Source organism: Mirounga leonina, unplaced genomic scaffold (assembly GCF_011800145.1).
Source record: "Mirounga leonina isolate KUSES-001 unplaced genomic scaffold, KU_Mleo_1.0 Mir_454, whole genome shotgun sequence".
Classification (NCBI taxonomy): Eukaryota; Metazoa; Chordata; class Mammalia; order Carnivora; family Phocidae; genus Mirounga; species Mirounga leonina.
Window position 1 is genome coordinate 4089124 of NW_023270763.1, and position 20506 is coordinate 4109629.

The window sequence follows — 20506 nt, forward strand, 5'->3', positions numbered from 1 at the left end:
CCTGTATTTTCATAAGTCACAATGTGTTATGTATATGTAAAATCCCTTTCATTGAGTTACCTTACCAGTATTTTCCCCTACAAAGCAACAGGCAGTCATGCATTCACTTACTGTGGGGTCGGTCCAGAGAGAGCATCTTGAACACTCCTGGCAAGGGGCTCCCGGCGAGCGAGGATGCTGGCAGAAATGGTCATATCCACTGATAGATACTCGACAGAGGTAGCACATTTGGGCACCACAGCGGCAAGACATGCGGTTGCAGCCTTCGGATTTGATGAGGCCAGTCCCACACTTGTGGCATTTTCTAATGCGGGCTGCAGTCATTTTTTCTTCACTAAGAACAGAACACATGAATGGAGACAGCAGGGAAGAGGACGAGGAGAGAAAAGTACTCTGGGCACTAAGTACGTCTTCCCACAGGTGACTGCCCAGCCCTTTTGGTGACATCTGAAAAGTGAAAAGAACCTATGCTTTGGAGTCGAGAACTCATTTAGTTCATTAGTTGTAGGACCCTGAATAAGGTACTCAACTGCTTGGAGACTCAGTTACCTCATTTTTAAATTAGGAAAACCCAATTTCTTCACCATGTTTTGAGGATTATTACAGGTAAGATAGAAAGTACCCCGGCACAGTGCGTGACACCTACCATTTAGAAAATGATTATTCTGTTTGTTATAGGAGTCCCTGTAGGCTTAAAATGGAGAGAAAAAACTCAGGGTGTTCCTTAATAACATGTTTTATATATACGAGGCTGGCTAACGAAGAGCCAGTAAGCCTAAACCTTGGTTATGAACACACTTTGGATTTTATCCATTTTTTTTTTTTTAAGAGGTGGGGGGAGAGGGAGGGGTGGGGAGAGGGAGAGAGAGAATCCCAGGCAGGCTCCACGTCCAGTGTGGAGCCCAACACGGGGTTCAATCTCACGACCTTGAGATCATGACCCAAGCTGAAATCAAGAGTTGGAAGCTTAACTAAGCCACCCATGTGCCCCCCCTACCTTGGATTTTAAATACTTAGTGTGGGGTGGGGAGACACAGTTGGGGACAATCCAACAGTCAGTTTATACCTTCTTCCTGTTGGCAGTGCTCACCTCCATGTCAAAATCCCACATTCCCACACTCCCTTTTATTGAGGGTATCGGCATGCCCTTGAGGGGGGAGTTGGCCCTGGCTAATGGGAAGTTTGCAGGAAAGCTACCTGTTTCCAGAAGCACTTTAACTGATATGGAGGGGCAGGTGACTAGAGCCAAAATGACACATCTTGGCTCTTTACCAAGAGCTGGCACTGCTGAATTAGTTTCTTCTGTAGTGCCCTGTTCCTAACTCTAAAATTACCCTCGCTACCCTGGACTATAACTGTTTGTGTGTCCGTCTTCCTCTACTAAGTTGAGTTCCTCGAAGGTGTCAAAAAGCATGCCTATGGAGACTAGGGAAAGCAGGAATGACCCCAATGGTGGAGAAGCCCTGAAACTGGGACTTAACCCAGTGCTCTGAGCATTTCTCTTCCTTCCAAGTGGGAACCCAGAGTGGTGGCCAGGGATGTGCTTCCCTGTAAAGACTCAACAGTCTGGGGATGAGTTGTTTTGGTTTTGTTTTTTTTTTAGATTTTATTTATTTATTTGAGAGAGAGAGACACAGCGAGAGAGGGAACGCAAGCAGGGGGAGTGGGAGAGGGAGAAGCAGGCTTCCCGCGGAGCAGGGAGCCCGATGCGGGGCTCGATCCCAAGACCCCTGGATCATGACCTGAGCCGAAGGCAGACGCTTAATGACCGAGCCACCCAGGCACCCCTGGGGATGAGTTCTGACCTGCAGGCTCTCTCCTCACACTGAGAAACAGCCTTCTTCCTCCCACAGCTCCCAGGGTTTCTAAGTAAGGGAAGCCAGGTGAGTCTAGGGTCACGCAAGTGTTTTTAATTACTGATATTTAGAAGACTGTCATAGTTTGCTCCTTAGAAGCTAGATTATGTGCTTAAAAATAGAAAAATGAACTAGGAAATTGGCTGGTATTCATTTAGGTCTAATTTTTGAATGGTCCAAAATGCAGGAAGGCTCTGACTTGAAAAGAATTTAAACCCAGTTCAAGTTACAGAAGAATAAATGAGTTCTAAGTTTTGCTGAATAGGAAACATCGTCAAGGAGACAAAGTTTAAATAAAGTGAATTTGTTATTGTCAACTTAATAATATAGCACACATGTTCATGATTTCAGTTACTCAGCAACTGTGAAGACCCTTCTCAATGCTCCCTGTTAAGACTTACAAGGTTCTGATGCAAAAGTTTCCAAGATGAAAACCTGTGGCCAAGACACAACTTGCAATTTTCTACAGCACAAACTTTCCGTGTAAGAGCACCTTCAAGACTGATGTGTGGGGGCGCCTGGGTGGCTCAGTTGGTTAAGCGGCTGCCTTCGGCTCAGGTCATGATCCTGTGGTCCTGGGACTGAGCCCCACGTCCGGCTCCCTGCTCAGCAGAGAGCCTGCTTCTCTCTCTCCCTCTGCCTGCCACTATGCCTACTTGTGCTCTGTCTCTATCGCTCTGTCAAATAAGTAAATAAAATCTTAAAAAAAAAAAAAAAAAAAAAGACCGATCTGTGGCTTTAAGCTGTCATGCTCTGGGGGCCTGGGGCTGGCCGACTTTTTCCCTGGGTAGCTGCGATGGCTATAGTGAGGGAGAGAAGTGGATGAAAAGAATCAAGGTTGGGGCGCTTGGGTGGCTCAGTCAGTGAAGTGTCCAATTCTTACTCTTGGCTCAGGTCTTGATTTCATGGTCATGAGTTTGAGCCCTGCACCTACTTAAAAAAAAAAAAAAAAAGATCCAGGGTTACGGAGTCCTTTCCTGAAGGCTTGGGAAGAGGGTGCATTTATTTGCTTGCTCTGTTCCACCAAGCTGTCAGACACCAAAGTAATAATGGATATGGGATGGGAGAAAAGGCACTCCTAGATGAATGGAGGAATACACAAAGAGTGCCCACCACTGAACATTGCTCTAAAGTTCATATAGCTGTTCAACGCTGCATGAATATCCACTCAAGTCCTCATTTCTGCGCTCATAAGACTAGTACTAGGTAGGGCCAGAATAACTCTGTACCAAAAAAAGACTGCTTTTATAGACTGTGGTGACCACCTATCCAGTAACACGAAAGTGCAAAACGGGATGAGAAATCAGTTGATTCTTTTGGGAGAAGAGTGATTTGGGAACTAGATTCTAAACTAGGCAGGAAACAAACAGCCCTACAGGATGTGTTTCTGGGCAAGACAGGAAGAGAAGCCTGGGCTGCAGCTGTGTCTCCCGACCTTGTGTTCAAACAGGAAGGTTCACTGCCTTCCCCTACATAACCAGCCTAGGTCCTACAGCTCCAAGAGTATTTGTTCTCACTTTTTTTTTTTTAAGATTTTATTTATTTATTTGACACAAAGAGACACAGCGAGAGAGAGAACACAAGCAGGGGGAGTGGGAGAGGGAGAAGCAGGCTTCCCGCCAAGCAGGGAGCCCGATGTGGGGCTCGATCCCAGGACCCCGGGATCATGACCTGAGCCGAAGGCAGACGCTTAACGAACAGGTGCCCCCTGTTCTCACCACTTTTAAGTATGTTGGTAATTTCATCTCCATAATACATAGATACAAATATGCTCTGTACTTAACAGATGAAGAAACTGAGGCACAGAATGACTAAAAAATTTGTTCAAAGTTCTTAACTACAGCTATCCATAGTGATTACTCAATCAATCTGTACTGACTTTATCAATAAGACATCATTCTTAGGGGCAGAACAAAGGCTCAGGCGGCAACAACAGAAAACCTCCGCTTCTCCCAATCCAAACCAGACGTAACTTGTCTACGGTAACAAGAGCAAATTTTTTTGGGAGATGGTTCATAAACTGGCTGAAAGACAATTCCAGATGAGAAATTTAGAGTGTTCTTGGCAATAGCTCAAGTGCTAGACTAAGTATACTGCCTGACGAGATGACTACTTTGAAGAAAGAGTAAATTTGGACATTTCCATCACTTTAAGGCCATGCCACTGGGCAGCTGGTAGCTGCTCTAAATTATAAAGGCTGGCTGATAGGGGTAAGCCTAGATTTGAGGAAGCAACGCTAGACTTTTCTAGTTGGAGTGGCATGTGTGATTACTACGTATGGCATCCGACTGTTGCCATAAACTTAATCACATCTACAAGGTCCCTTCGCCATGTCAGGTAAAGATATTCACAGGTTCTGGGGATTAGGACCTCTGCCCACCACAGTCTGCCCTCCGGCCTCCAGATTCATATCCACCCTACACCCCTACAGTCACCTCAACCCAGGACCCCAAAGGTCTCAAATACCATGGTGTCGCTCGGAGTCCCAAATCTCACCATCTAAATCAAATACAGGTGAAGACTCTGGATATGACCCATTCTGGGACAACTTCCTTTCCAAAAAGGGAGAAAATGGAAGGAAAAAAAGGAGTCATCACTTACAATCAATTTAGAAATCCAGCTGGGCAAACTCCCTTATATTTCAGATCTGAGAACCCTCTGTGGTCATGGCACTACTGAGTAAGCCTCTCTTTTCTCAAGAAAGGTAGTGTGTTTGCAGCAGAGTAGATTTTAGTCAGCCCGCTTCCTCTAGAACTCTGGGCATCTGGTGGACTTGTTCCTTCCACACACTGCGTCTTTCAGTCCAAGCTGACAGGGTTTCTGCTGATATGAGCATTCTCATCCACAGCTGGCTCCTAGACAAGCCCATCTCTACTTCGGGTTTCTGCTGAGATGGCTGAGGGGTGATGCCTGAGCTTCCTAGAGGCTCTCTTGGTCTGACTGAAGGGATCTGAAGGGTTCCCCCTTGACCTCCTGAGAGCCTTTACGTGACTGAAGACTTGGACATCTGGAACACATCCTGATCTTCTCTCTAGGAGCATGCTTTTCCTGACAGCTAACGTCTTAATTTTGGGGTCTTCTGTCACCTGGGCAGGATGGGAGTTTCAGAAACAACCAAATCCTGTTCCTGCCCCTCAATCTCTCCTCCCGCTCACTTTCCTCTCGCCACCGCTCAGCCCACAAGTTTCCTCAGCTACATGTCCAGACCCATCATCTACACCTTCTGCTTTCTGCACGACTGCAGATGAACCAGCTAAGCTTCCTGCCACCGAAACGAGAACACGCTCTGTGCTTACTTCTGAGTCCTCATCAGCAGACCTTTACAGCCACAGCTCCACGAGCAGTCCGTTTGTGGGGATTCAGGTATTCTCCAAGGTAATTTTGGCTTTGCCCATAATGCTCCTCACCTGCTTCTGAGTCCTCAAGGGGGAGGTTTCTAAAATCCCTATTTCTACTAGTTCACGGCAATCTAGGCTTTTTTCTACCATGCTTTTCAAAATTGCTTCAGCCTCTACCCATTGCCCAATTCCAAACGTACTTCCACATTTCTAGGTATTTGTTACAGCAGCACCCCACTTCTGGCCCCCATATTTGCGTTAGTTTTCTACTGCTGCTGTAACAGACCACAATTTTATTAGCTTAACGTAATACAAATGCATTCTTTTACAGATCTGTAGCTCAGAAGTCCAGCACAGGTCTCCTCAGACAAAAATCAAGCTGTCACTGAGCTATGTCACCTACTCTGGGAGAGAATCTATTTGCTACTCTTGTGGGCTGTCAGCAGAATTCTTTGGGGCTGTGGGACTGAGATCCCTGTTTTCTTACTGGCTGCCAACTGAAGGTTGCCCCCTGTTTCTAGAAATGGCCACATTCCTTGGCTCAAGGCCTTCTTCCTCCAACTCCAAAGCCAGCAGCAGGGTCTGTCCATCACTACACCTCTATCTGACCAGAGAAAGGCTCTCTGCTTTTAAGGAGTCATGTGATTATAGACTGGGCTCACCTGGATAAACCAGGATCATCTCCCCACCTCAAGGTCCATAACCTCAATCACATCACTTCAAGTCCCTCTGGCCTTAATAAGGTAACAGGCTCCCAGGTTCCAGAGATTAGGACAGGGACATCTTTGGGGGTCATTAGTCTGCCTACCAAATTTAAAATCCTGCTATGCCACTTACTACCTGCAGGATCACGTGCAAGTTTCTTGGGCTCTGCCTGTTGTATCGTTTTGTAAAATGAGGATAATATTACCTACTTGTGGTGGACACTGGAAGACTGTTAACTGCCCCTAATAGTCATTTCCCATTTCATTCTCTTAGTAATGAAACGTACTCCTCACCCTTTGAATTTAAGCTGGACATAAAATCACCCGGCTAGAGATTACATATGGTGTCTGCCTTGAAGCTAGGTTGTGGCCACACTCAGTCTAGACCAACAGGGTAGCAGACAGACACAGACACAAACACACACACACACCTTACAACTTAAAAAGCTGCCTGGCTGGCAGCTTTTCTCTTTCTCCTTTTCTATGGGCTGGAGTGTAAATGTGGCTACAACCCAGTCACCATAATGTAGATGAGAACACCACCTTAGGGAATGGTGAAGCAATGTGATAAAAGAACCTGGTCTCTGAATGACCTCATGGGAAAGATCTGCCTGGTAAGGCTGGGCTATTACAGGAGAAAGAAATGGGCTTCTGTATCATTTAAGCCAACGTATTTAATGAGTTAATATTTGTAAAGTGCTCAGCCACACAGGGAATGCTAAACAGTAATGGTGCTTATTATTACTGACTGCATTATTCTGCATTCTGGAGGCTATAATGCTGCTTAATGTCTCAGGCCACCGGTATCCTATAGGAAGCACGGGTATAAGCAATATTCGTGCAATCTAATCTAGTTAAAATGTGTGATCTGCTTATTCGTTCAGATCACGAGGAGAAGAGGACTAATATGTACTGAATTCGCACTCCAGGACCAGCTCCACGAGGCTGAAGAGACAAGCCAACAGAGGGGGTTAGGGTCACTTCCTGAGGTTACTCTCGACTGGGGTGGCCCGAGCGCTTGTCCTTCCCACAACACTCACTGCCCTCCCTGGCCAAAGGGCCGGCTAACGGGGGAGCTAAGAACCAGTCGCAAGCCCCTGAAATGAGGTTACTCACATGGAGGTTCGGTACTTGATGTCATCTTTCTCAGCCAGCTCTTCACAAGTGAGGCCATTGTGCTCTTTCCAGAGTCCCTGACACTTCCTACAGGTTTCCTGGGGATAGAGGAGACACACAAAGACAGTTCCTGGTGAGGAGACACCATACAAATAAATAAATAAAATCTTAAAAAAAAAAAAAAGTTTCTGTTCAAAAACAGGAAATGCAAAACAAGCTTCATGTGGCTTGAGTTTTTTCTGATGATGGCTCTCCCTTTTAGCAGGGATATTTCTAAAGACATCTCTCAAGAGAAAAGAATCATGAGAAGCAAGCATGGGGAAACTTTCTTCTCCTTAGAGCAGAAAAAAAAGTGTTGCCCCCATCACCCAATTGGTAAAAGGCCTTCTAAAAAGGAGCCACCTGAAAAAAACCCACAAAACACAAAAGACAGACTTATGTGATCTTGAGTTTTTCTTTTTTCTTTTTTAAAGATTTTATTTATCCATTTGAGAGAAAGAGAGAATGAGCACAGAGGGAGAGAGAGAGGGAGAAGCAAACTCCCTACTGAGCAGAGAGCCGATGTGGGGCTTGATCCTAGGACCCTGAGATCTCTGAGATCCAAGCCAAAGACAGACACTTAACCGAGTGAGCTACCCAGGCGCCCCTGATCTTGGGTTTTTAAAACCCAAGGGTTTGGATCTCGTTAATTTCTGTAATCCCCAAGCCCAGTGTTCCATTGTTGGTCAGGCATAGATTACATCTGTTGAACTGAAGAATGGTCTAGATTAGGATTACTAGGGGTCCTTATGAGAGACAACCCCCTAAGTCATCCCTTACTCATAAACACAGATATCAACCTCCACAGCTTAACTCCATATATAAACATAATTTTCAAAAAAGATTTATTTACTTATATATTTGAGAGAGACAGAGAGAGAGAGAGTACATGAGCAGGAGGAGCACAGGGAGAGGGAGAGAGAAACTCAAGCAGACTCTGTGCCAAGCCTGACATGGGGCTTGATCTCATGACCCTGAGATCAGGACCTGAGCTGAAACCAAGGGTCGGACACTCAACCAACTGTGCCACCCAGGTGCCCCTATAAACATGAATTTTTTTTTTTTAAAGATTTTATTTATTTATTTGAGAGAGAGAATGAGAGAGAGAGAGCATGAGAGGGGGGAGGGTCAGAGGGAGAAGCAGACTCCCCGCTGAGCCGGGAGCCCGATGCGGGACTCGATCCCAGGACTCCAGGGTCATGACCTGAGCCAAAGGCAGTCGCTTAACCAACTGAGCCACCCAGGCGCCCCTATAAACATGAATTTAAAAAAATTACTTTTTATTCTAGAAGCTTTCCTACTTTACAAAATTTGTATGTGTCAGGAACTATTTCACACCTATAAAAAGAATTTAAAGAGGGGCGCCTGGGTGGCACAGGTGGCACTTCCCTGCTCGGCAGGAGGCCTGCTTCTCCCTCTCCCACTCCCCCTACTTGTTTCCCTCTCTTGCTGTGCCTCTGTCAAATAAATAAATAAAATCTTTAAAAAAAAAAAATTTAAAGAAACATTAACCCAGTTAAATTTCCATTACGTGGAAATTACAACCTTAATAAGTACAATGAAGGAAAAGTTGGGTGTTGTCAGCTTTAACTGGGAACCTGATCTAGTCTCGGGAGGGGAACAGTGAAGGCTTGAGAATTGGAGTCTGAGTTCTGAAAGATGAGTCAAAGATAGTGAAAGGAGAACAGCATTCCAGACAGAGGAAAAGAAAGAGAATACTCTGGCAGATGAAGCTGGGCAAGATGAAGCTGGTTCCTATGCTGGACTGCAGAGAGTGAAAACAGGCCTGGTGAAGCCTGCAGGGATCAGGCCATGTGGATGTGACCATCAGTCTGGCCTTTGTCTTAAGAGTGCCAGGAAGGTGTCCAGAGGTGTTAAGCATGGAAACATCATGATTAGGTATGTGGTTTAAAAGATCACTGTGTGTGGACAACAGCCTGGAAGGAAGAAAGAATGGACATGCCAAAGACAGTCAGGAAACTGGTAAAGTCACCCAGTACAGAGACTGAGAAGGCCCAGACCAGGGAGGTAGGTGAGGGCAGGAAGGAAAGTTCACTGATTAGAGAGAAACTCAAGAAGGTGATTTCTTGGTTTCTGGTTCGTGCAACCCAAGATATAGATGGAGCTTGGCAACAGTGGAAAAGGTCTGGCTTGGGATGCCTGGGTGGCTCAGTCAGTTAAGCGTCTGCCTTCGGCTCAGGTCATGATCCCAGGGTCCTGGGATTGAGTCCCACATCGGGCTCCCTGCTCAGCGGGGAGCCTGCTTCTCCCTCTGCCTGCCACTCCCACTGCTTGTGCTTTCTCTCTAACAAATAAATAAAATCTTTAAAAAAAGAAAAGGTCTGGCTTGTCCATCCGTGGGACACCACTGGCGATGTCTGGCAGTGAGCCTGGGTATCAATGTTTAGCATTTGGGAGTGGCCAGGTTAGGGGTCACCAGGAGACATACTAGATTATGTCCTGATGTCAATTCTAGAAACACTCCCATTGGTGTAGTTGCCACTTATTATTGAACTTTCTCTAACATATTCTGCTGAGATGACTCAATAAGGCACAGAATAGTATGTACAGTATAGATGCTATCATTTCTACAGAACAAAGGTGGTGGTAGTGGGGGCGGGGGCGGGGGTGGGGAGAATACAGTGACCTATAAAGTCAACCTGAAAGGTTACCTAAGAAATTGGTAGTGCTGACTGTCCCAGTGGCTGGAAGACAGGGGTGAGACTTCTTACTGCAGGCTTTTTTCATCTTTTGAATCTTATACTATATAAATGTACTACCTAATTAAAAAATAAGTAACATTTAAAAAGATAGAGAAATGAAGCAGACTGCTTGGGGAGCTGAGAACCTGAACAACCCTTTGGTGGATGTTGTAAACAGGCTTCAATCAGTGGAATGAGGTGGGTAGGGGTAGAGATGAGCCGATTAGAAATTCGATATTACACACCACTGCTTCCAAGGGATGCGATGTTTTTTGGTCCCATACCTACATTCCTTGCCAGTGAACAGAGGCTAAATCAGTAGTGACTTAATTATTACATACCAAAATGTAAAGCAACCGCAAACCTGTTTTTAAAAGACTGTGCCTGACTATTCTGGGAAAAGGGAGGATAAACAACAGCTGGAGAATAGACGAGCTGATATCTGGATCCTAACCTTTCAAACAATAATAACCTAGCCACCCACCAGGAAGAACAGCTTGACAACAATGCATGGCATTAGACCGCTTTTTTAGCATTCCTGGTGATGCAGTTATTAATTCATGGGACCTTCTTCATAAGAAAGAACCCATTTTCTAAGTGAGACACAGTCTGTACCAGCAAGATGGCCTGGCCAAATGGAGTCAGTTGTGAGCAAGAGGTCAGAGGACGCCACCACTCACTTCCAGAATCACAGCAGTTCTCTGGCAAATCCAGGGGTGGATTTTCAGCCACGGTGTTTCTCAATGAAGGGCCGAGGAGTCCCAGAGAATAAAACGGAAATGTCTTTTGAACAGACTAACTAGCTAGACACTGAAACCCACAATTAAAATATCGCAGGAGAATAGCAATCTGGGTAAATTTAACATTTGGAGCTTTCTGTGTTGTTTCTTTAAAATGTACCCTTCGGGCGCCTGGGTGGCTCAGTTGGTTAAGCGACTGCCTTCGGCTCAGGTCATGATCCTGGAGTCCCTGGATCGAGTCCCGCGTCGGGCTCCCTGCTCGGCGGGGAGTCTGCTTCTGCCTCTGACCCTCCCCTCTCTCATGTGCTCTCTCTCTCTCATTCTGTCTCAAATAAATAAATAAATAAATAAATAAAAATCTTTAAAAAAATAAGTAAATAAAATGTACCCTTCTCTTGTAAACAGTGTGAATTTCTCTCAAGCTTTGTTCTTAGACTCAACAGATGCTTAAACAACACTAGGCAGAAGAAACGTTGATACATTTCTTTTTTTTTTTTTTAATTTTTTTTTAAAGATTTTATTTACTTATTTGTCAGAGAGAGAGAGCACAAGCAGAGGGAGAAGCAGGCTTCCCGCTGAGCAGGGAGCCTGATGTGGGACTCGATCCCGGGACTCCAGGATCATGACCTGAGCCGAAGGCAGTCGTTTAACCAACTGAGCCACCCAGGCGTCCCTCTTGATACATTTCTAACACAAAGATAATTACATTCTTCAAAGTGAGGTTAATGAGAAGGTCCTAAGGACCATTTTGGAAGGCAGAGTACACTCTGCATGCAACTTCAAAACACCCAGCACAAGCATATCCCAGCTATCAGATCCAATCAGCACAGGGATGCAGTCATTAAGGACTGCTGTGGGTCTGGGTTCTTCATGGCAAAAGAGAGATTTCTGGTTAACTTTTATGCTGCCCCTTTAGTCTCAAGATGCATCAAGGTGTTCGGACTATTCACTGAGGTCTCAGCTTTGCAATATAAAGAACACACTCCATAGCTTCCCTTCACCCACTTTCTGCTGCTTAAATACTGTTTTATGGGCAAGGCAGAGATTAAGCCTGGCTTCAGATGACCCTGTCAGAGAGCTGAGAGTTCTTCATTAAACAGCTTCCTCAAAGACCAGCGAACACATGCCCCAGTCATCACCTCTTCTATGCACAGCTGAGCTTCCTGCTGCTGGTAAAGAACCCAAGAAAATCTGATGAGGCCAAGAGTCCCCCAAGTCACCAGGCTTTGTCCTCCTTGCTCACCACCCCTCCAGGCCTACTACGAAGTTGCCTGGCTCTCTGTGCACCCTGCATCTTACCTGGACTTCCAGTCTTGTCTAGGCAGTGGAACATAGCAGAAACTGCTCACTTATTTTTAAATGATTCCTCCAGTGAAACTTCTAGATCCACTCTTCAGGGTAGAGAAGTTGCTGACCTAGATATGGGGCATGAGGCTGTGGCCGATTCAAACAATCTCTGAAATTCAAGTGCTCTGCTTTGCCATCTCAGGCACTCCAAAAATGGTGGGGCTGTTAGTTCCCAAACCCCTTAAATCAAAAGATGAGGCCCGGGTACCTGACACTTCACAAATGCTTAGCAAACTCCAGGAGCCACAGGGCCATGTGCATTAGACCATGCATGTCTCTCAGTTGTCAAGGTCACCGTTTCTTCCCCACCTCCAGGTCCAAATGACACATGGACACCAACTTAGTCCAGCAAGAGATTTTAAGACAGGAAAAAACACCACGAGACTGATGCTGGAACCCTTGAGAATTAATAAAACTGGGCAAACTTAAAACTCAGCAGAATCAGGGCTTTTCCTTCCTTTAACTAAGGAAATCCAAGAACTTCTGTTTTTCCCAGGGTAAGGGTGCACACAGTCTCTTGAAGAAGTGAGATAAGTGAGCAACCCACATGGAACACAGTGGAGTTAAGTATAATAGTGCACACACATGTGGGCTTGTATACACATAAAGACAGCAAAGAAGAGGGGGAGGAGCTCAGTCAGACAAGAGTTCTTTGAGGAGTTGGCATCTTCATGAGACTGAATAAAGCAAGTATCACGAGTGATGAGAACACCCAGGCAACCAATACAGTATTCCTCCCATCAGGATTGAGATCTCTCTGGGTGGTGCCTTCCCCAGCTCCAACGGCCATCAGAGCCAAGTATCTAAAATGCAGAACCAGATCTCCAAACAGTTCAACAATGAAATGATAATGTTAATATTTTAATGAGCACAAAAGAATTGCACATCATTAAATAAAATTAAAGTATAATTTTACCCCACCCTCTTAAATTTTCTAATATCTAAGCATGTTTTGCAATGTATGTTACAACAGTATCACACATACTTTATAAATAAATAAACATAAACTGGGGGGTGTTCTGCTCTACACAATTCTTCTGATGCAGTGAGCAATCACAACGCTGTGTATCTACTGCTCTAGATACTGGAAAATCACGGAAGAGACCTAGACGGGGCAGCAATCTGTCCGGGGGCTTGTTTTTCCAAAAGCTTTGATGAATGGAAGAAGCTAGACCAGAGGTGTGAAGATGGCTGAACAGCAACTGGAACAGTCTATGGAAGAGATGAGAGTGAGAGAAGCCTGCAGTGATTCTGGGGTTCTGACTTATGACACCACTGGGCTGGTAGAAACATGAACTTGGATCAAGTGATGCAGGAGAAGCAGATCTGAGTGAGGGTGGGAAGCAGAGGTGTGAACATAAGTTTAATTTTAGACTAGCTTCCTTATTTAAGAGCGAGCGAGCGAGCAAGCACGCCCATACATGAGTGGGGGAGGAGGAGAGGGAGAGAAAGAATCCCAAGCAGACTCCGCACTCAGCATGGAGCATTACATGGGGCTTGATCTTACAACCCTGAGATTATGACCTGAGTCAAAAGAGTTAGGACACTCAACTGACTGAGCCACCCAGATGTCCTTATTCACTCTTGATATTGTCCTATTGCTTGTCATATGCTGTATGAGATGCTGGGGATAGCAATAAGCAAGTTAGACTGAGTTTCTACCTTCTTTTTCTTTTTAAGTAAGCTCTATGCCCAATGTGGGGCTCGAACTCACGACCCTGAGATCAAGAGTCACGTGCTTTACCAAATGAGCTAGCCATGCGCCCCACTACCTTTTTTTTTTTTTTTTAAGATTTTATTTGTTTGAGAGAGAGAGAGAGAGGAAGGGAGGGAGGGAGAGATCATGCGAGTAGGTGGTGGGGGAGGAGCAGAGGGAGAGGGACAAGCAGAATCTGTGCTGAGTGTAGAGCCCAATGCAGGGTTGATCCCATGACCTGAGATCATGACCTGAGCCAAAACCAAGAGGCAGATGCTCAACTGACTGAGCCATGCAGGCACCCTTCTCCCTGCAATACGTCCTTGAAGTGTATGTTTTAGTGAAAAAGAGAAATATGAAACAAACAGGACACACAGCTGCAACAGTGATAGAACATTTCAGAGGAATAGCCCTAGGTGCTGTAAGGGCAAAATAGCAGTTATATTAGTTTGGAGACCAAGAAAGCCTTTTTGAGGCTGTGACATGGAAGCAGAGCCCTGAAGGGTGTGCACTGTTAGCCAGGTATGGGGGGAAGAGTGTTCCAGGCAGAGAGAAGGAGGTGTGTAAGGGCTTTGAAGCAGAAGACCTGTCTCACTGGAGGAGCACAGAGGAAGCTGGTTTGGCTGGAGCTCAAGGGGCAAGGCTTGGAGTGGCCAGTGAATCCTGCTTCCTGATGCTTCCTGCTGCAGGCACTGAGGCTGGAAGGAAGAGTCTGGAAAGCCAGGGCGTGGGTGGGAAATGCAATGCTCTGATTTACATTTTCAAAAGATCATGCTGTTTGCACAGGCAGGGAATGGCTCCTGATGGTGGAGACTAGACTGTAGGACCTTACAGCAATCTCCTCACTGAAACTCGGGCCAAATAAATAACTTCTAGGGGAACAAGCCCTAGAGTCTGGATTTGATTCTTGGCCAGACTTCCTTCATAGCCCTCCACCAATAAGGCTATGACCTACTTCCTAAACCAAGCTGTGCCAACACTGAGCCTGGCAGGGGTAAGGCCGGCCTGTGACTGGGGAAAATGGCAATGGGCCTATCTTTTCTTGTTAGGAATAAGAGAACCACTTTTCTAATATGGCTTCTGAAAGGGACTTTATTTTGAAAAGCATACAGATTTTTAGTTTTGGCTCTTTAGATGAGCTGCCCACTGAAATGTTTTCTATATGTATGGGAGCATCATTAAAAAAAATATTTTATCCCAAGTTTTTACTTAAATTCAAGTTAGTTTAACATATAGTGTAGTACTGGTTTCAGGAGCAGAATTTAGTGATTCATCATTTACATACAATACCCAGTGCCTCATCATAACAAGTGCCCTTCTTAATGGCCATCACCCATTTGGCCCACCCCCATCCAACTCCCCCAAATTTTATTTTTTCTCTTTTTAAAAAAGATTTAGGAGCACCGGGTGGCTCAGTTGGTTAACCGAATGCCTTCGGCTTGGGTCACGATCCTGGAGACCCAGAATCGAGTCCTGCATCGGGCACCCTGCTCAGCGGGGAGTCTGTTTCTCCCTTCAACCCTCCCCTGTCTCATACTCTCTCTCAAATAAATAAATAAAATCTTAAAAAAAAAAGATTTGAGAGAAAGAAGAGAGAACATGCACTTTGGGAGGGGGGCAGAGAGAGAGGGAGAGAGAGAGAATCCTAAGCAAACTCTGTGCTGAGCCCTGAGCCAGCCCAACATGGGGCTTGATCTCATGACCCTGAGATCATGACCTGAGCCGGAAAAAAGAGTCAGACGCTTAACCAGTGGTGCCACCAAGGCACCCCAGGACGGGGAGCAACTTTTTTTTTTTTTAAGATTTTATTTATTCATTTGAGACACAGAGATACAGAGAGAGAGAGAGCATGAACAGTGGGAGAGGCAGAGGGAGACAGAGAAGCAGACTCCCTGCCGAGCCAGGAGCCTGATGTGCGGCTCGATACCCGGACCCTGGGATCATGACCCGAGCCAAAGGCAGACGCTTAACCATCTGAGCCACCCAGGCACCCCAGGAAGGGGAGCATCTTTTTTTTTTTTTAAAGATTTTTTTTTTTATTTATTTGACTGAGAGAGATACAGCGAGAGAGGGAACACAAGCAGTGGGAGTGGGAGAGGGAGAAGCAGGCTTTCCGCGGAGCAGAGAGCCCGATGCGGGGCTCGATCCCAGGACCCTGGGATCATGACCTGAGCCGAAGGCAGACGCTTAACGACTGAGCCACCCAGGCGCCCCTGGAAGGGGAGCATCTTTAACATGCGTCTTGAACTCACACATTCCTCCTGCTACCCCACCCACAGCACTGGCTCAAGGTTCCAAACCTATACATCTTCCACTACATGGTGCTTCACACACAAAGCTCATTTCTTTTTTTTTTTTTTTTTAAGATTTTATTTATTTGTTTGACAGAAACACAGCGAGAAGGAACACAAGCAGGGGGAGTGGGAGAGGGAGAAGCAGGCTTCCCACTGAGCAGGGAGCCCGATGCGGGGCTGGATCCCAGTACACTGGGATCATGACCCGAGTGGAAGGCAGACACTTAACGACTGAGCCACCCAGGTGCCCCCACAATCCTCATTTCATCTTCACACCAACTCGACAAGGAAGTACTGGACCATTATCTCTATTCTTTTTTTTTTAAATTTATTTTTATTTTTTGACAGGGGTGGGGGGGTGCAGAGGGAGAGGGAAAGAGAGAATCCCAACCAGGCTCACTCTCACGACCCTGAGATCATGACCTGAGCGGACGTTTAACGACTGAGTCACCCAGGCACCCCTCCATTTTTTTTTTTAAAAAGTAAATGAGAAAAGGAAGACTCAGAGAGGCAAATTAACTTGTTTAAGGCCACGAAGCTATGGACTCTGCTTCATTCCAAATCCACTTGCTCTTTCCACTGTGTTCTCACTGCTTGCCAGCATGGTGTTTGCTAGCAAGAACAGGACATTGTTTACTGGAAAACCCAAGGGCACGAGGCTATGAGACAAGCCCTGAGGTTACAATGGGCATTTTGTGTGAGAGCAGATGAAAGAGCAGCAAGGCCATGGAGAGCCCAGCGTCAGGGTTTGGAGGGCGCGGACGAGCAGCTGCAGCTGCGCAGGATGCCTCCTTCCCTGTGCTTCCTGGAGAGCTGGGAATGACCCAGCAAGGGGCAGGATGGGCTAGGATTAAACCCGAGCATACCATTTCTTAATGATAATGATAGGAACCTGTTAATCAAGCAATCTTAGACTGGACACATACGAGGAAGTAGCTTTTCCTGCTACCTTTGGCCAGCTGCATGTCTGGTGGGGCACCGGAGGAAGTGTATTTTTAGATTTCCATTAGATGTGCAAACAGGCTCAACATGAGTGTTCCACACCAGAACCAAGTATCACTTACTTGGTTCTTCTGTCACCCAGCCCCTGGGCCCTCATTTGTACATATTTGCCACTCACTTCCCCAAATGGGGCCAGGACAATGATGTACAGAGACCCGCTAATGACAGTGCCTGAGACCATCTCATCCCACCATCACTGCTCTGGGTGAAGTTCTGCTCCCACGGAGACTGGTAAGTGAGACATATCTGCGCTGAAACACTCTCCCTCTCCCTCCCTCGCTCCCTTCAACAAACACCTCCTGAGAGAGCCTGCCACTTCGACCAGGCTCTATTCCCAACGAAGGATCAGTGAACAAATGAGGGCCTACTCCCTGGAGTCTACTTTTTTTTTTAAGATTTTATTTATTTATTTGATAGAGAGAGACACAGCGAGAGAGGGAACACAAGCAGGGGTAGTGGGAGAGGGAAAAGCAGGCTTCCCGCGGAGTAGGGAGCCCGATGTGGGGCTCGATCCCAGAATGCTGGGATCATGACCTGAGCTGAAGTCGCTTAACAACTGAGCCACCCAGGCGCCCTTGGAGTCTACGTTCTGATGGACAAATAGATAAAGGTCCACTCTGCAGGAAGACCATGAACACTATGGGCATAAGTGTGGGCAGGGAGGCTGCCCTTTGACACTGGTATGAAGGACAGCCTTGTACGGGGGTGGCGTTCCAGTGTGAACCCGAAGGGGATCTGGCAGAGTGGAAGCAGGGGGGTGGAGTCACCTGGGAGAGCAGGAGAGGAGCTCAGAGAAGCAGCCCCTGGGGGCCTCATGGCTGATCCCGAGCCGGCATCCAGGGCCAGCATGGTTGGCTTCCAGTCAGTGACACACGCCTGACACCCTCAACCTGGCAATGCTCTGCCTAGATGTCCTTTTTCTTCTGTCAACACCTACCCATCAGTTCTCATTTCAAACGCTAGGAGCTCTGGGAGACCCAAATGACCTGGGCAAGATTGGCACTCTTTCCCTGGACTCCTGGAGCACTTGGCTCCCACTCTATTACAGCACTTCTGTCTTGTAATTATCTGATTACACCACATCTCCAAGGAGCCAAGCCCTGCTTAGAGGCAAAGACTATGCTCTGCTGATCACTACAGACAGACTTGGAATGGAAGTTTCAATTAATCTATTTTAAAAAACGTTACCCTTTGAGCGGCTATTTTGCGTCACATGGTGATGCACTGGTGAATAAACCAGCAAAATTCTGGATCACAAGGTGCTTACAGCCTAGCACACAATGTCTCAGGTGTCTTTGGATTTCTAGGGCCATGCACTAGGTCTGACCCACACGAGGGGGTGAATATATAAAAGACTTCAGAGATGAAGGCTGGCGAACACAAAGCACATCCCTCTTCATGTGGAGTTACAAATACACCTCCCAGTCTCACTCCTGGGACTTCTGCATTTTATATGTAAAAAAGGATTTAAAATCTCTTAGTAAAATGAACCCCTCCCCCAAAGAACATTATCTCCTCCTTATCATATCTTCATATTTATAATCATGCAAAGTACAATGACGAGTTCATGAGAAAATCAAGTTCTACATAAGACACTTTCAGGGGGAGCTTGGCTGGCTCAGATGGTTAGAGCATATGGCTCTCGAACTCGGGGTCATGAGTTCAAGCCCCACGTTGGGTATAGAGCTTACTTAAAACAAAAACAAAAACTGGATTTAAGAAAACTTAAAAAAAAAAAATCAGTATTATTAAAAAAAACAAAAACACCTTTCTGGTAAAGTCATTACAGCTTGTGCCTTAAGGACACGGGTTAGGTCTTTCTTACAGTGGTTCCTTTCTTTGCTCCCTCCTAATTCCCTTCCCCCATCCAGTGCACATAAAACTATAAAGACCAGTTATTACCAAGAAGTTAATGGCCAAATGCCTGCAGATGGTGCTTGAGAAAGCACTGAATCTCTTTAAATTCCAATGTTCTTTGTTGGCTTTCACCTATAACTTTAGTATGTGGAAAAGGATCTCTCTTCGTTTTGGACGAGAGGTGCTTCCCAAACAGTGGTGCCTATTAATTTGTGCTGGTGAGATCAGAACTGAAAAATCCATCAGCCTGGCTCTCTCCCTCCCCTACCCAGGGCTCGAGAAGGTCAGTTAACACCTGAGGTCAGACCACAAGTTCCTAGGCCTCCCAACCACTAGAACAAGACAGTCCAGCCTGCCTGGGTCCATTTTTCTTAAAGAAAATACAACGCGAGCATTAATTCTTTTAATGATGTCCTGTAATTATCTGATTACATCATATCTCCACAAGAAGTCATGCTCTCCTTGCAGGGATTTCTCTTTCCCTCAAGGTAAATCATCCCTCTGAGGCAGAAGAACCTTTTGATTTCTAAATGCAGAAATTCAAATCTGGGCATGGCCAGGCGACACCTCTGAGCAACCCTACCAAAGAAAAGACTTCTCTGGGAAAGATTTCACACTGTTCTTATGTTATACGTACGTACACTAAACTAAATTTTTAAACATGTGTGCCTTGGATGCATACCCTCCCATTTCTAGATACAGAAGCTGACTTTGAAAAAAAGAAATCTCTAAACCTTACTCCTGCAGATTAGAAAGAAGCCAAGCATGCCTTACTTTATTTATTTTTTTAAAGATTTTATTTATTTATCTGACAAAGAGAGACAAAGCGAGAGAGGGAACACAAGCAGGGGGAGTGGGAGAGGGAGAAGCAGGCTTCCTGCGGAGCAGGGAGCCCGATGTGGGGCTGGATCCCAGGACTCTGGGATCATGACCTGAGCTGAAGGCAGACGCTTAACGACTGAGCCACCCAGGCACCCCACCTTACTTTAGATTTCATTAGGATTAGGTGACAAATTGGAATGGGTGGCTTCGAATTTGGTTTCTGTGATAATGCTGCCCCCTACGGATAGAAAGTTAAAAAGGCACCGAGACTTCTGGAGTCACCCTGCCTAGGAGAGGGCAATGCTTGAGAAATCCAGACTGGGAAAACCAGCTACATCATGATCCCAGTGGCCTGCTTTTTTACTGTTATGGGGAGCAGGACTTTTGAGATAAAGTGGGATGTAAAGACTTCCTGGAATAAAGTTTTTTGTTTTTTGAAGATTTTATTTATTTGACAGAGATAGACAGTGAGAGCAGGAACACAAGCAGGGGGAGTGGGAGTGGGAGAAGCAGGCCCCCTACGGAGCAGGGAGCCTGATGCAGGGCTCGATCCCAGGACCCTGGGATCATGACCTGAGCCGAAGGCAGATGCTTAACAAATGAGCCACTCAGGCGCCCTGGAATAAAGGTAAGTTTTTTTTTTTTTTTTAAGATTTTATTTATTTATTTATTTATTTATTTATTTATTTATTTATTTATTTTTAAGATTTTATTTATTTATTTGAGAGAGAGAGAGAATGAGAGACAGAGAGCACGAGAGGGAGGAGGGTCAGAGGGAGAAGCAGACTCCCCGCCGAGCAGGGAGCCCGATGCGGGACTCGATCCCGGGACTCCAGGATCATGACCTGAGCCGAAGGCAGTCGCTCAACCAACTGAGCCACCCAGGCGCCCAATAAAGGTAAGTTTAATTTTACCTTTACCAGAATAACAAAAATACCAATTCCCTTACAGTTATTCAAATACTGATGACTGTTCCTCTCGAATGCCCATTTA

General features: G+C 45.9%; 1 protein-coding gene across 4 annotated transcripts in view; it reads right to left on the reverse strand.

The window, feature by feature from the left end:
* RNF216 (ring finger protein 216) overlaps positions 1-20506 on the reverse strand; it is a 145597-nt gene that overhangs the window by 16943 nt on the left and 108148 nt on the right. For all 4 annotated transcript variants that reach the window (XM_034988309.1, XM_034988310.1, XM_034988308.1 and 1 more), the window contains exons 14-15: positions 7015-7112; positions 112-334 (exon numbers count right to left, since the gene is read on the reverse strand). In XM_034988309.1, the coding sequence (XP_034844200.1) occupies positions 112-334; positions 7015-7112 (321 nt within the window). The remainder of the gene's footprint in view (positions 1-111; positions 335-7014; positions 7113-20506) is intronic.